General features: G+C 37.9%; 1 protein-coding gene across 3 annotated transcripts; it reads left to right on the top strand.

Moving 5' to 3' along the window:
* The first annotated feature begins 1,864 nt into the window (after nt 1–1,864).
* Nucleotides 1,865–16,512, top strand: gab3 (GRB2 associated binding protein 3). Of its 3 annotated transcripts, none has more exons than XM_034114403.1 (10): nt 1,865–2,016; nt 5,473–5,773; nt 9,942–10,098; nt 10,369–10,835; nt 11,013–11,062; nt 11,701–11,947; nt 12,179–12,269; nt 12,507–12,591; nt 13,897–14,001; nt 15,547–16,512. In XM_034114403.1, the coding sequence occupies exons 1-10, from the start codon at nt 1,945–1,947 to the stop codon at nt 15,664–15,666; spliced, it is 1,695 nt and encodes a 564-aa protein (XP_033970294.1). In that variant the 5' UTR covers nt 1,865–1,944; the 3' UTR covers nt 15,667–16,512. The 3 variants fall into 3 exon arrangements, with proteins under 3 accessions (XP_033970294.1, XP_033970301.1, XP_033970286.1); XM_034114410.1 differs by having other exon boundaries at nt 11,698–11,947; nt 15,550–16,512; XM_034114395.1 differs by having other exon boundaries at nt 11,698–11,947.
* Nucleotides 16,513–16,922: the final 410 nt, after the last annotated feature.

Genomic DNA, 16,922 nt, shown 5'->3' with positions numbered 1-16,922 from the left:
ACTGCAAATATGTGTACATTTGATTTTGTTTCGGTTTCTATTTGAAATTAACCATATTTCAATGTTTTAGATTTGTGTTCTGTTAACAAATAATGTGGTTAATCAACTTTTTATTTCAAAATATAATTAATAAGTTGCACTACTTTTAAAAGTTGTATTATATTCCTGCAACATCACATACAGCTACATCACAGCAATTACATTGAATAACTGGGATAACAGCTGTCATTTTAATATAGTTTACTGTATAAATATCACAGTTACTTGCTGAGATAGTTGTGAAACGAGTAGCCAGTAATTTACTGTAAAATGACATCAGAAGCTATTTAAACATGAAATTAAATTGATGATCCATGTTAAATTCCTATTTTGATCTTAGGCAGTGGTGGCAGCTAAGGAAAGACCATCTAACACAATCAATATGATGAATCTTATATATTTTTATTTAAAACATTTGGCAATGTCTTTTTGGCTTTCTATGCACAATTTTAATTATATTGTTGTTTTTCATCTTAAGAGGCCTTAAAATGTGCTTTTGACAAAGAAGTGACAAAATAGCTTAAATAGATAATAGATAAAGACTTCATAGAGTTTAAATGTATTCTGCTTCTGCTACCACGTTTCTCTACTTTGTAAACCTTATCGTCCAATGATCTTCAAATTCACCTAACTCACTTTTGACAAGGGCTGAGCACACGAAGGAATGCACACTGATAGGCCCCCCTGCTAATAATATCATGTCTGTACTAAGACCTCCCTTAAAGCTCATGTGGAAATGAGTCCTTATTTAGTTTATTAGGTGTGAGGCAAGTCGATGTTTGGATCAGTGTTGAAGCCACTTCTGGTTTCTGTAGAACTCAGAAACCACATTGGATAAACCAACAAAAAGAAATACAGAGTTACAGCGTCAAACATAAACATTAAGATAAAGTATTTTAAAGGGGCCCCATCATGCTTTTTGAAGTTTTCCCTTTCCTGTAGTTTGTTATATATGTCTTTGTGCATGTAAATGGTCTGCAAAGGCATTCCTTCAGAGGGAGTTTCTTCCTTCAACTCCCCGATTCGCGTCCTTCTGATACTTAGGCAACATAGTGACATCACTACTAAACACTCCCTCTTCTATTGGCTAGTGCTCCAACACATTGTACGTGATAAGGGATGGGACATCTCTAAGCAGTCGACCAATCACAACAGAGCCTACAATCTAACCAAATGAGAGCAGACTGGGCTCTGGTTTCAGACAGAGGGTGAAAAGAGGTGCTGCAGCACAAGCAGTATGAGAAAAATAAAGAGCTTTTTGAACATTAAAGCATGGAGACATGTCCCAGTAGAGACACTACATACTGATATGAACCTGAACGTGAGCATAATAGGGCCCCTTTATCAGGGTCCGACTCGGCTCCTTTATCTTCCAGGAACCAATTCAAAGCCAACAGCTCCTTTACGGAAGAGTAATAGTGCCAGGAATAAGTTGTTTTCCTTTTTTTTGCATTTATGGAAAAACATTTTTTGAGATGAATGTTATACTACCATTTGGAGTAGGCTTATATAAGTGGAAATGTTGAAAATGAAATTGAAAAATATCTAGTATAAATATAATATTTTCCCGAACAAATCAAGTTTCCAGCGTTAGCCCACACTGAAAGTTCCTCTTTATTTACATAATGCAAAATAAATGCCCAGCCCATATATTCCTGTGTACATATACTAGCCCCAAGCACATGAGAGCACAATAACAAAATGCTCTCTCTCTCCCCTGCTCTGTCTGTCCGTCTCTCTCCCTCTCTCTCTCTCTCTGTCAGTGTGATCAATTTTTTCGACTTCCTCCTTTTGGAGTGGCTAGGCTGAATACCAGAACACAGGATATGCTTTCGCAGTGCTCACAGTTTTAAAGCAGCAGCAGCCGCAGCAGCAACCGTGAGGACGACACGCTCTGCAGTCAAGATGAGTGCTGGGGATGTGGTGTGCACCGGCTGGCTCATTAAATCCCCCCCGGAGAAGAAACTGAAGAGATTTGTGAGTAGGAGTACACACTGGACACTTGTTTATGTCCTCTGCCAGCAGTGTGTATGGCAGGTTGTGCAGCTAAGCCTTGTATATATGCATATGTGTATGTGTGTGTGTGTGTGTGGAATGATGATTTAGAAACATACCGTGGGTTTGTATGCCTTTGTCAAACTAAGATGTAATTCAATCTTTCAATCCTTTTTCCTTGTTTCTATAACAACGCCCTCTGTGCACTTTAAAACACTGGATTTTATCAACAATGTGTCACAATCTGCAGAGAGGGAGACATTAAAATGACTCTAACAGCTGCAAGTATATGTGACTGCTTACACTGTTGGGGTCATGTGATAAAGCTGGGCTGTGTGTCTGTTAGTGTGATGAGCGTGTCCCCATTGTGAAACATGGGAAGTAATGTCAGCCCCAGTCAGACAGACTTAAGTGACAAGCAGAAATAGTCCAGCTTCATGACGGCTGTTTGGACTTCCTCTGTACGAGAGAAGGTGGAGGAGGAGGAGGAGGAGGAGGAGGAGGAGGAGGAGGAGGAGGAGGAGGAAGAGGAGGTCCATTTGTAAGTGCAGCAGGGAAAGAGTGGGTGGGTGGAGGTGTGTATTGATGGGGCTAAGGGCGGGAAATAGAAACTTATTTTAGCACACTATGCAAATCCTGCATGGTAAATACTTGTTTTTCAGACTGTTGTTAGGGGATACACACTATCTGACTCAGTATTCAAATGTCAAGCTGTTATGAAAATGTCAAGGCTTGTGGTCAAGCTTATCTGTGTGTTCTTGAAAGGAATGAAAATCTTCTGGCAGAATATGGCACGCTTTAAAGAAAAAGAATGCAGAGTGGTGGTGTTCACCACGGGGTTGGGTTACTCGCTGAATTTGGCTGCAGCGTCTCGGTTTTAACACCCTTTATTAGAAAGTATCAACACACTTTCTGATGTCTCCTTTTCTGCTCTCTCTCAGCATGAACTGCTGCATTACATTACATCACATTTCATTTAGCTGACGCTTTTATCCAAAGCGACTTACAATGACCAATTACAGGGACATTCTCCCTGGAGTAACTAAGGACTAAGTGCCTTACTCAAGGGCACACTAGTGGTGGTGTTCCAGGTGGGATTTGAACTCACAACCTTCCGATCTTCAGCCCACCTCACTATCCATTAGACCACCACTATCCCTGTATGTTCACAGAGTGGTGAAGTTGGGCCTCACTAACAAGAACATGCATTTCTTTTATCAACACATATTCCTATATTATTACCTTAGGGGATATAATGTATTTTAAAAGCACCCTGTTTTGTCTCATTTGAAATAACTACATCAAAAGACTCATTTACATTGCAAGGTCACACAGGAAGAGACATGACATTTATGTTTACTTACATGTATATTTAGTTATGCTATTATTTATGTTATTATAACAGTTAATTGTTGCCAATATTATAAAATGTTAAAGCTACTGTACATTGTATTGTATTGTTTCATAAGCTATGTATCTTATTCACAATGACCAATTGATTTGTTAACCCTTAGATGCATAAGTGGGTCTTTTTTGACCCGGTGAGGTGGTTTTCTTAGAGTATCTTTATAATTACATTTTTTATCATTTCATATTCCAGTTATTCCTCAAAAAACATGTTTTGGATATCATGCCATTCAAATTTTTAATTTAAATTGTATACATTTTAAGAAATTGTAGTTTTTGTATTACTACCCCAAGCTTCCATAAGTGGGTCAAAAATGCTTTTTCTATGGAATTTCGTTTTTTTTTCAAAATGTAAAAACAAATGTCTAAAATTATAAATAGTGAAAAATTAAATATAAAATATTTCTAGTGTGAACCAAAATATAATACTAAATATTATACAAGTGATTTTTCTTAACCAAAATGACAAAAATGGCATAAAAAGTTTAAAACACATATTATTCTAATACGGGTCCTTTTTGACCCACTTATGGAAGAGAGTAGGGTCCAGGCACTCGTGCATCTAAGGGTTAAACATCGATAAACATTATACAGATAAACAGTATGGAGTAGACTTTGTTAATAGTTAATAATGTTTTTTTAAGCAATTATAAATATGATTTGCTAGCTATATTAAAGTTGCAACTGATGAGCAGAATACCTTGTTGATGGAAAGCTAACTGTATTATTCAGAAACATAGATAATACTGGTTGAAAATGAATCCATATGTTTATAGATGTTTTTCAAACAATGTCTTACATATTTAGGAATTATTTGTTTTTTATCCAACAAATACTTAACTTAGTATACACATTTATTGTGTGCGATGATAAACCATCAATAACTAGTTTATTATTGCTAAGATAATACTATATACTAAAGCCTATAATACCCAATAATACATAACCAAATGATGTGACTATTATAAATAAACCTTATTTTACTTATTTAAGTAAATACAAAGGTTTGATTAATGATCAGTTAACCATTTATTACTGATGGTTATTATTAAGTGTTACCTCAGTTTGAGCATTTTTGGTTATTGGTATTGTGACAAAAAAACCACACATTTGATGTCCACTTAGGATCAACACAGGGTCTTCCTCATTCATCCAAACTCATTCACATATTGACAGCAAACTATATTTGCTGAGGACGACCATGAGATGTGGTTGAAAGCTCTGGATAAAACTATTAAGCGTTCCATGAGTTAAGGATTTTTAAGATAAGCCAATTATTGTAATAAACTGGCATGATATAAAAAAAAGGTGCATTTCTTTATTATTCACCAGCTCCTTTATCAAACAACCTATATTTTGGAGCTCAAACCTTCCATGTTTAAAAAATGGATAGGATCAAATTGCCATCTGTGTAGTTACGGTTTCCTCTTAAACTTGGCAGTGTTATTGGCCGTGTCTAACCATTTCCTGGTATAAACACAAGCTTTACCAACTGACTTGTGCAGGAGCAGATTACCCACAAAACAAAACAAAACATTTCGTTTTAAGTTCCCACCACAAAAAGTGTCACAACGCACACACAACCACAAAACCATGGTGTGAAAATATAAATGCATCATTCATATGATTTGTTAGGCGTTTTGGGCGTTACATAACAAGTAGATTGCTGGAGCAACAAAGACCTGTTCCCAGTTTCAGTATTTAGTTTTAGTTTAGTACTCGGTGTAAAGAAGTGACAGAGCATTGTATAAATACCTCTTTCGTTGTGTTAGACATTTTCTGCTAAATACAGTTAACTTCCTCTTCTCTTTACTTCTGGGAAATCTGAGTTGAGGTTCCTCTTACTGACCATATCAAAAGCAAAAAAAAAGTTTCAAGTTGCTAAGTTAGCTATTGTGATCTTATTCCCATGAATGGGCATGACTAATACAACGGTGGGGGGTTGAAACTGTTGGAATTATGCAGTACTGTGAATAATATCACACAGTAAGCACAAAGTTAAAAGATAAACTCTGTGCTGTTTCCCTGCAGGCCTGGAGGAAACGCTGGTTTGTGCTTCGAAGAGGTCGCATGAGCGGCAACCCTGATGTGCTGGAGTACTATCAGAGCAAGAACTCCAAAAAGCCCATCCGCATCATCGACCTGAAAGAGTGCGAGGTGGAAATGCTCAACGGGCAGCTGAGGATAAAACGAGACTTCAACGGCAAACACCTCTTTGTGGTGAAGACCACATTTCGTGTCTTTTACCTGGTGGCCAAAACTGAGGAGGAGATGAACAGCTGGATCAGTCAAATCAGTCAAATCAGCCAATTTGGGAGTCTGGAGGATGCAGGTGAATACACTCAATACAGTTTGAACTGTGGTCATGTTAGAGCAGCACGTGGTAAGATGTGTGTGTTGTTCAGTATGTAGAGCGGTCATCCTCGAATCATTAGGGGATCCATGCAGTCAACGTGTCTAAATGTCTTTGTGAAAGGTACTTTAAGTGATGGCGTGAGTGTGCATGTGAATATTGCTCATGATGCTAGAACATTGAATAGTAGCCTCTGCCACACTGAAAAACTGAAAAGTTGAATTGAATTAAATGTATAATGTAAACAAATTTCACATAACTGTATTATGTTAGTTGAAAGCAATTCGAATCGTAGGATGAAACCCTCTTTATTTGTGTCACACATACACACAGTACAGCACACACAGTGACATTTGACTTCTGCATTTAACCCATCCTAGTAGTAGGAGCAGTGGGCAGCTATTGTACAGCGCCCGGGGAGCAATGGGGGGTTAATATTAGGTTTAGATCAAACATTTTAGGTTCAATTTAATATTATTGCTTCCAACTAACCTAATATAGTATATAGTTATGTGAAATGTGTTTACATAATACATTTAATTAAAGTCAACATGGTATCTTGGACAACAAAAGCCCTCTAAAAATGCAGTCAATTTACCATTTTTAAAATGCTCCTGTCTCAATCACACAAAATAGTGTACACAAGTTGTTATACAGTAGATTTACCCTGCGTATCCAGGACAAAGTGGTGTCATTTGACCCCAAACAGAAGTAGCAAACTGAAAACCAAGCTTGAGAATGAGGTCAGAACTAAATGTGAATTTGGTGATATTTGATTCAGAAACACAAGGTTGCAATTTGGCGACTTTCAATCCATCTACATATGAATGCACTATATGTAGGAAACATGACAGAATTGTGGTTTTGATAGCCTTTTGTATTATGTTGTAGTGGAAGCAGTATTGATCAATCACGTTTGAAGGAGGTTTGGTTGAATCCAGATAAATACTCGGTATGGGAAACAAAAGAACGCATATGCTGCATTGCATTGGCAGATTGCTGTTGACTGAAGATGATTTCGGTTTTTATTAATATATATATGAATAGATTTAATCTCAAAGCTAATATACAATCAGGTTGTATACATTGTCTCTGAACTCCAACTAGCGCCTTAAGTTGTTCACTGTCAACAATGACCAATGTCTGGAAGACAAATGATTGATTTACATAACTGCTAGCTACAAGGTAACCCCAGAATTACTATCTGTTGCTCCCAGAAGCTAAATAATCTTCAGACCAACTGATACTGGGTTTCATGATTGATTCACACTCATATGATTTCTCAGCATTAGGTCCTTAGTTTTACATTTGTGATATCTTGCTGCAAAATGTCCAACATGCAGCTTTAACTGATCATGTGTAAATCTGCCCTACCCACTAGTGTTGATTACTACAAACTCATGTTGTGAATGATTTGTCAAACCTAAAGTACCTCATTTTTGTTTCACACCGTTTCTAAAGATTCTTATTATGCATAAAATGACGCAAACATGTAAAGAGTATCTCCAATGTTCTAGTCTTTTGCATTAATTTCAACAATTGGTAAAGTCTGAAGCATTTTAATCTACATTTTAAAACACCTCAAGAACAGTTTAAGAGCCAAATCAAGATTTAAAGGTCCCATGACATGGCCATTTCTACTGATCATAATTCCATTGTTGTGGTCTACTAGAATAGATGACATTGTTCAATGTTCCAAAATCACATTGGTTTCTCATACAGCATCTCTGTATATAGTATGTGCAGGGGCGCCGTAAGGGGGTGAAAAGTTAGGACGATTCTAAGGGCCCGTGACTGACAGGGGCCCAAACATTTTTAGAACATTAAGAAAAAAATGTAACCAATAAAAGTAACCAATGTGATATCTTTTCATGGGGCCCAAAATCCCTGGCGGCGCCCCTGAGTATGTGTATTCACTCTCTGTCCTACACGCCTTGTTGGAGCTCCTGCCCCCCCCTCCCTATGAGCTCTGATTGGTCAGCTCGCCCACTCTGTTCTGAGTCAACCACCGTTACAGCTGAACATCAGTGATTATGTGTTACAATGGCGTTTGTTAGCAACCAGAAAATGACACCAGTAATGACAAACAGATGAGAATGCTGCGTGGGGTCTGGGTGCCGTGTTGGCGGGACGTTGCGGGGCTCGCTGCTCCGCCCTTTGAGGATCGAGGAGCGGACAGTGTGAGCTGGATTACTGGTGTCGTTTCCTGGTTGCTGCGTGGGGTCTGCAAGACAGCGAGACACCGCGGAGCTTAGCCTGAGCACACACACACACTCACAGCCTGAGCTCCGAGTGTGTGTGTGTACGGAGCTCCGCGGTGCACCGCGGCTGAGAAAAGATAAGGCGCGTGTGTGCGGAGCTCCGCAGCGTTACGTCAGTATGCCCCGGAAGAAAAAAATGGAAAAAGAAAAATCTCCAACGAGGCGTTCTGGGGCAGCATAGACAGGTATTTTCTGTGTTAGAGTTTTACCGGAAAAGCATGTCATGGGACCTTTAAAAAAAGTAATTTACCATCTTCTATCTGGATGATCCGTAGGCTACTTGTGGTTAGATTTGTTGACAGTTAAAAACATTGAAGCACATTTTTAGCACACTGAGAATGATTCAGAGCTGTGGTCTATTCTGATCAATTTCTCTGTAAGTGCGTTCCTAAACCAACATCATACAATGTCACGTCAGTGGTTGAAAGCTTTTGATACAGATCTCATGGTCTACTTTCTACAGCAGCAACAACAACAAGTAATTATACAAATTCAATGTTAACTTTTGAAATAGTTCAAATTATCATTTTAACACAATGCTTTTGGTATTACAATTCATTTCAGATGACTGTTCAATTCATTAAAGTACATGGATGTGATGGCATGTTTTATCATATATTAGACTGTTGTCTGTGTGCAGGATGTTTTAAACAATTCTAAATGTGTTCACACAGCCTACAGTATGTGCAGCTGTATTAGACAGCAGATGGAGAGGGAGGGTCCTAAAAGATAGATAATGACATTTTTGTATCTCATCCAGGGACATGCTTTGAAGCTGCAAAGAATTAAATGTTTTTGTCTTTTAAATATATATTCAGTATATATATATATACAGTGCTTCTGCTAACATATGATCCCTCTTTCAGTCCGTTGTCAGGGCCATTCTGTTTGACCTTTGCTTTCTATAAAAGCATAAAGATATATTTTGTGAGTAGAGAGGTCTGTTAGAACAATCTGTGTGAAGTAGACAAAGCAAAGTTGCTAATAAATACGCTGCCCTGCATGTCACTTCAAAATGTTGTATGCTTTCAGAAAAACACACTTTGATCATTGATAAATGATGAGAACATGACACAAATGTGAAAGGCACACATACAGAAAGTGAACATTACATTACAACCTGAAGATGAAAGTGAAATTATATCCATGCACAAAATCTTTACATTTAAGCACCATTAATGACCCATGTTGACTAATGTTTATTTTCAAAACCATCCATTTTTTCATGACCTGTGGACCATGAAAATGAAAAAAGAAACCACACACTTAACACATACAGAGTTAGAGATAGGTTAGAGTAGATTTTGTATAAGTTAATTAAGTATAATGTTATGTTGGTGGAAGAGATAAGTCTTTCTTGATATCAAGACTTTTTAGGAATATAAAAGGTTGTTCTGTACCCGCAAGAGAACATAAACGTCTATTAAGGGTAGCAAATCATGCACACACACACACACACACACACACACACACACACACACACACACACACACACACACACACACACACACACACACACACACACACACACACACACACACACACACACACACACACACACACACACACACACACACACACACACACACACACACGGTTCTGCAGGAACAGCCTTGACTCGGCAGCCTTGAGTGAAATGGAATGAAACACGTTTCTGAACGAGGGCCAGTCTGACTAAAAGATTGCAGGATGTATAAACAAAATAGGGAACAGAGATCACATGTGTCTTCTTTCAAGGTTTCGGGGGAAAATGGTGTTCTCTGTTTAAATTCACCTGCCCCATTTGCAGTATATTGTCAAGAAAGAAACCTGTGTGTGTGCGGCTGTATGAAGGTTTTCTAATCCCATGAATCTACGTGTTTTCTGCCTCTGCTTCTTCTCAACAGAGAGCTCAGAAGAAGGCTTTCCTCACACCCCCACCTCCCTCCATCCGTCACCTGACGGCTCTGACAGAGTGTCTGTATCCAGCCAACAGGATTCCAGCCACCCACTTGACTACCTATTTCTCTCACAATGTGAGACGGGGAGTGTGCGCACTATTCGGTATGTATCATCTGGAAAACCTTTGTGTAGTTCACAGAAAAAAATGAAACCTTGACTTTAATCAAATGTATTGTCTCAACAAATGTCTCATAACTGTATTAGGTAAGTTGACAGCAATAATATTAAGTTGAACCTAATATTTAAACTTAGTATTCATATAACCTAATACAGTTATGTGAAATCTGTTGACATAATACACCTAATTAAGGTCAAGGTTTGTTCAGTGTTCATGTTTAACACATACAATATTTGTATCCCTCTCCAATATAGACATGACAGCTTTTCAAACTCTGAGATCTCCCTGGAGCAGAGGTCATCAGACGATGCGTTCAAGGACGCTGTCCCCTCACCTATTCCTCTTTCCCACACCGATTCCTCTTCGTCCTCCATCTTTCAGGCCAGCCCCAGTCCATCTCTCTTCCTCAGTGGAAGGCTGACCAACACTCCTTTCAGCGATCCATGCTCCTCCATGGCTCTACCATCATCCTCTTCCTCACCACTACGTCACATCGCCACAAGTGTCTTCCGCTTCGACAAACCTTATTCATCTGCGTCGTTTGAGGCTACGATTGAAAGACAGACTCCTCCTCCGCTGCCACCCAAGTCTAACCACCTGTCAGAGCAGATAAGTGAGGAAGCAGCTCACCTGATGAGGACGAGTGCACGGCATTTCCCAAACCACGCCACTTTGCTCCCCCGGAGGACCTCTTTGTCGGGCCTGGAACATTTCAGAATAGGTAGGACAGCACTCTCACAGTTAGCATCATACACAACCTGAGAAAACTTTGACTTTTACAATTGATTATAACCCTTGTGCTATTGTGTCGCGAAGTATAGGGTTTCATGTTGACCACAACTGACTATAAAGGTTGAAAATAACTAATTACTTATTCTAATCATACATCTTTCTTTAGGAGATGCTGAAAACAGATTGATGAAAAACAGGAGGCAGAGCCTTAATTTGGTAAGAGCAACATCAATAGTAGAAAAATAAACAATGTTTTATAATCTTTCGGTGAAAAACCTTCATATGTTTTTTGCAACATGTTGTCCTACCTACATACTGCAGTGCATACTGTATAGGGCCATTTTACTTGACAGTCGCACAGTGACCATTCATCTTGGGATCATATTAAACCCTGTGAAATGGAAATAAATGGTTATGTTTAGGATGTAAAACTTCTTGGTTATGAAATGATTTGGTTTGGTCTAAAATATGTAAGTGACGTAGTTATTACAGTACGTAACTATGACAACCCTGATGTTTGTTTGGCAAGTGTACTCACAATTGAACCCATAGCAAGAAAGCCTTATCACTTTTAGCCTAAGCTAAACTAAGTAGCTCTTTGCTGTTGCTTCAAATTTACTAGTCAAATAGACTGCGCAGTCACATTGAATTATTTTCATCTAACTCATCAAAATGTAAATGTCTATTTTTAAAAAGAAGACTTTAGGATTGTAAATACAAAACTTTAGCACCCAGTTGGGTACAAGTAAAAGCATATGCATTAAGAATAATGTATGTGCTATAATTCAACACACAGTATCAAAATAAAGATACAGTGCACTTGTGTGACCTCAGCAAGCTTTGTCTTTCAGCAGCATGGTTTGAATAGCACACGGTTTCAAAGCTTCCAGGATGAGTCATATGTCCCCATGGCGTCCCCGTCTCCCTCGGCAGTCCCCACTGAAAGTGATGGCTACATCCCCATGAGCCCCAGCACATTCAGCCTCCTCAACTCAAACTGCAGCGCCGAGTCCTCCACCACTCTCGGCCCACTGATGTGTCCACCTGGAGACTTTGTGCCGCCTCCGATTAACCGGCACCTCAAGCCTCGCCTGAGGAGAGGTGAGAGGCACAACAGTTGACAATGTGTGGAAAATGTATCTATACTCAGCTGGGATAATTGATTTGGTCTTTGTTATAGTTTTAACAAGGTTTACAAATGTAGAATGTAATGTTCCTTTCCTTCCTGCATGGCTAGGCTAAAGCAATGTCTTAGATATCTTTATTTTACACACAATGATCCTTTCTACGCATCACTATTACAACAAGTCCAATTACTTTCTGGGTTCACAGCTCGACCTCCACCTCTCGACTTGAGAGGCCTCTCTACCATCACAGAATGTCCCACTCATCTTCCTCTGAGCAGAGCAATGACTGAAGCATGGTGAGAGGAAAACAATCTCTTTAACCACGATTGTTTATGTGGTTTGGTTCAGGGACTGCCATTGATTAACAATTACATCTCATTTAGAGTAAGGTTTACCTTTTAATTATGTTAATTTACGTTGGTTGTAGATATGCTGACCCGAACCAAGGATAACATCCTGTTTCTCAGTTTCTATTTATCATACAGTTTGTGGTTGGTTTCTGACATGAAACAATATTTTGTTTCTATGTGTAGCTTTTCGGTGAAATGTTTGCCTCTTGAAAGAAGACTTGAGAATGGGGAAAATCCAACAGATGAAGACACAAACTGCACCACAATGGTAACTATCGTGAAGGCGTGAAAACTATTTTAACCATGTATATGTAGTGATGATAGAGTAGAGTGTATTGATCATGCCTTTTTAACCCTCCTGTCGTGTTCGTTTCTCCCCCCTTACTGTGGGGTTCCCGGGCAAATTTGACAGGTCTGTTTCAACTGCTTTTACATTAACACATACACAAGAAAATCATCACCCGAATTGATTTAACACCCTTTTAAGCTGTAAACAATGTCTCTGACTACTGGTTTACATAACTAACTGCAGTGAATATAAAAAGAATAGACACTGAAAATGTATTCCAAAATGAACATGGTTGTCAATTTGTTTGTCACTTTTGAAGTGGGAACACAATAGATGAAGTTGACTAAACCTCTAAAAACCCAATGAAAGTGGTGATAAGTAATGTGTTATGTGTTCAAATGCCTACTGTGGAGGACATCATAAGGCCTTGAGGCAATCAGATGTAAAACACAATATTTATGATTGATGAAAGTAGTGAATCGGTAAGATTTGACCTGAACACGACAGGAGGGTTACGAATGCTATCACCTTTCTTTCCATCAGGGACTTAATGAGGCCTTTCACTTAGCCATTGTGAATAATAACTGATAAATGGAAGTAGCTCTGATGGTCATTTACTTTCACTGTGTGGCATTATTAATTCAGCCCACCTTTATGCCAGCTCATAGTCATGTAAGTTGTATCAATCATCCACTTCAACTTGATGCCACTTTCCAAACCATAATGTAGATCAATGTGTTATCAAATTGTGATTATGTGTTTATGTTTATCTGATTAATATCCAATATTTGGGTGGAAATCCTTAAATCACTGTTGACTTTAATATCAACTTCATCGTTCTGCTCATTTTTGTTAAACAGAACACTAACAAAATATTTAAATCTGATACAATTGTAGGAATATTTGGGTTGTAAAATGTGCTCTAATCGCCACGCAGATTAGATGTTTACTGAGAATTCTGCTCAGCATACTGTAAATGTACTGGGTTGTGAGTAACCATGTGATGTCGTACAAGGCAGTTCTTGGAAACGGTGCATATGTAATCGATTTTCCAAGAAACAAATCTGAAGCGAAGCATAATAGTCATGTATCTCTCCAGTCATACAAACACATGCTGACCAGCTGCACTCTGGAAACAAGTAGATTTCAATGTTTTCCAGAAATTGAAAACTAAGTTTAAGGCCATCTTTTTATTGAATGAGTAGTAATACTGTAGAAAAGATGGAAATACATTATATATTCAGACCCTTTTACCCGTCTCAATGTATTTATTTTCTCCGACAGGATCCAAGGCAACATTTCAGTCACAGCTTCGATGGAGCGAGAAGATCAAACCTCGACTATTTGTCACTTGATTTCAATTCCGCATCCCCCTCTCCTGTGCTGAAGGTATGTTCGGATCAGATTAAAGACAAAAATGAACCAAATTGTTATTATGAAATAGAACAAAACATAAGGAATATAAAAAATACGTTCGCACCAATGAGCCTCTAAACATAATAACAGACTTCCTGATTATTCTTCCCTGGAAAAGACTTGCTAGTGTCACTTTTTTCACTTTGTAATGTCCCTTCCAACCTAATGAAGCGCTTTGAGTGTTTCTGAGGCAATCTGGAAACAAATGAAGTCACAGTCGAGAGATAACAGCTAAAACCTCACATTAACTATCTTTGACAAAACACAACGGAAACGGGGATACTAAAAAGTGATGCACACAGCTGGGACCAGAACACTGGATGACGTTTGGGGAACTATGTCTATGATACACAACTCTATATATACCAACCAAATGACGCTGCAGCTATTACCTCCATCACCAACTGCCTATTGGCGATAGATAAATGGATGAGCAGTAACTTCCTAAAGCTGAATGAGGACAAAACTGAAATCCTGCTAGTCGGATCCAAAGCAAAAAGAGAAATGCTGGTTAATAATCTGGGGAGATTTACTTCAGGATCAAACCAGAGGTCACAAGTCTTGGTGTTATATTAGATTCAGATCTAAGCTTCAGCTCTCCCATTAGCAATGTGACAAAAACATCTTTCGTTCACCTTAGAAACATTGCTATAGTAAGACCATTCATAAATCAGAAAGACGCTGAGAAGCTGATACATGTCTTCGTCTCAAGCCGGATAGACTACTGTAATTCACTTTTCACTGACCTCCCGAAAAAAACTACTGACAGACTTCAACTCATCCAAAAGTCTGCAGCTCTGCTGTTAACCAGAACTAAGAAGAGAGAACACATTAGTCCAGTTTTAGCCGCTCTGCACTGGCTTCCTGTTTACTTTAGAAGTGATTTGAAGGTCCTCCTCCTGACATATAAGGCCCTTAATGGGCAAGGACCAAGCTATATTGCCAACTCCCTTGTCAGCTTCAAGCCGTGAAGAACACTGCGATCCTCTGCTGCTGGTTTGTTAGAGGCTCCCAAAAACAGCAGCAAAAAGAAGATTGTTGATGCAGCCTTTGTTCATTATGCCCCAAAGCTATGGGAAAAAATAACTATAGACATTGGTGGAAGTCTTAATTTTTTTTAAAAACAATTTAGCCTTTTAGGAAGCTGCTCTCTGCTGCACTTTCTCTATGCACTATAGTGCACTATAGTGCATAGAGAAAGTGACAGGTTAAAATTCATCATATATGATGAATTTTAACCTGTCACCTGACCCGAACGTCAACAAGTGCTCATATGTTGAAACATGAGAAGTTACTTTTATTTCCAAGTGTTTTATATGTGCACAACATCACTTGCAATATAAAAAGCATGATCTTAGCATATTATCCCACAAGATTTATATATCAAGGCTTATACAACACACGCAAATAGTTTAAATACATTCAATTCAACATGATTGCTTGTTTGGGCAAATATAGCAGAACCATATTCAGATTGGTAACATATCACTTTCTTTGTCTCTCCCTCTCTTCGTCCAGCAGAAGCCCTTACTGTGTGATGAGCACAGAGTGGATTATGTGCAGGTGGATGAGAAGAAGACTCAGGCGCTGCAAAACACCAAAATGGAGTGGACCGATGTCCGGCAGTCAAAGACATAAATGGAACAAACATGTTGAGTAAAATTAGGGAAACTTGGTTGCAAGAAGACCAACAATGAAGAGGACCAAAACCAATTGAAAGCACATTGAAAAACAGTATTTGAAAAAGTACAAGGGTAAGCAAGCAGTTAAATGCTTGTATGCAGGGATCACAAAATTGCACTGTATTTAAATTAATACCAGATGTTGAACCGGGTCACAATTTTAACTGTAGCAAAGTTTTACCTAATTTTGAAAGGGCATCATATTGAGTTGTGTGTAACAAAGACAACATGTTAGACTTTCTGTAAATATATGTATAATAATTGTAAATAAGACAATTATTTTAATAATAGATTTTTTTATATATATTTCTTTCCCTCGTTTTTTATCACAAAACAAAATGGTCCATCGTACGTTTTTTTCTCTTCCTGCTCCTTCTGTGACCTTCATATTGAAGACTTGTTTCACTTGTTTTGAAGCTGTGAGTATTCCAAGAGATAAAAAACATCCTTGACGTTTGACAATGTTATCTCTGGTTATAATGATTTCAGAGACGACTCTATCACGCTTCTAGCTAAATATCCTATCCATAACACGAAATTCCTCAGAAGCAAACTCCCATAATGTGTTGTCTTGAACAATGTCAAAAATAAAATTGAAATAACCTTTTCTTCTCTGAATGATAAGGCAGTTAAGCCCCCCCTAACAATTTTCTATACCTACATTTGCATTTTTTATTTATTTTTTTGGTAATTTATTTAATTAAAATGTCTTTACTGTTGTGTACATGTCTTCATCACTGGTATTTCCATTTTCTAATGTTGCTCTGAAGTATAAATAAAGTTTATATTATTTAAAAATAAATGATGAGATATCAGTCTGAATTTTTTTCTCAAAACACAAGTAAATGTAAACGATTTCCCCTAATCCAGGATCCCTTACCCATACCATAACAAATGTTGATACAATGTGTAAAACGGATTATTATTATTTTTATAATTTTGTATTTCTTTTTTAAGATCACTATCATTGTTGTGTTTAATTGTACGGTTGAAAAGGCATTTTAATATTACAGACACGTACTGAATATTTGAGTACAGTGAAACAAAAATTAATTTTAATACAATAATTAAATGCACAATAATGTTAAGAGTAAAAGATAAATGGCATAAACCATAATTAATACTACACAATTATAGAACATTGGGATATTATTATGTAAAGAGTTATACACACGTATATTTAATCAATAAGAATAATGTATTTTTTTATAT

The sequence above is a fragment of the Trematomus bernacchii genome, unplaced genomic scaffold (assembly GCF_902827165.1).
Source record: "Trematomus bernacchii unplaced genomic scaffold, fTreBer1.1, whole genome shotgun sequence".
Classification (NCBI taxonomy): Eukaryota; Metazoa; Chordata; class Actinopteri; order Perciformes; family Nototheniidae; genus Trematomus; species Trematomus bernacchii.
The sequence above is the reverse complement of the archived record's forward strand: the minus strand, read 5'-3'. Positions and strand labels throughout refer to the sequence as shown.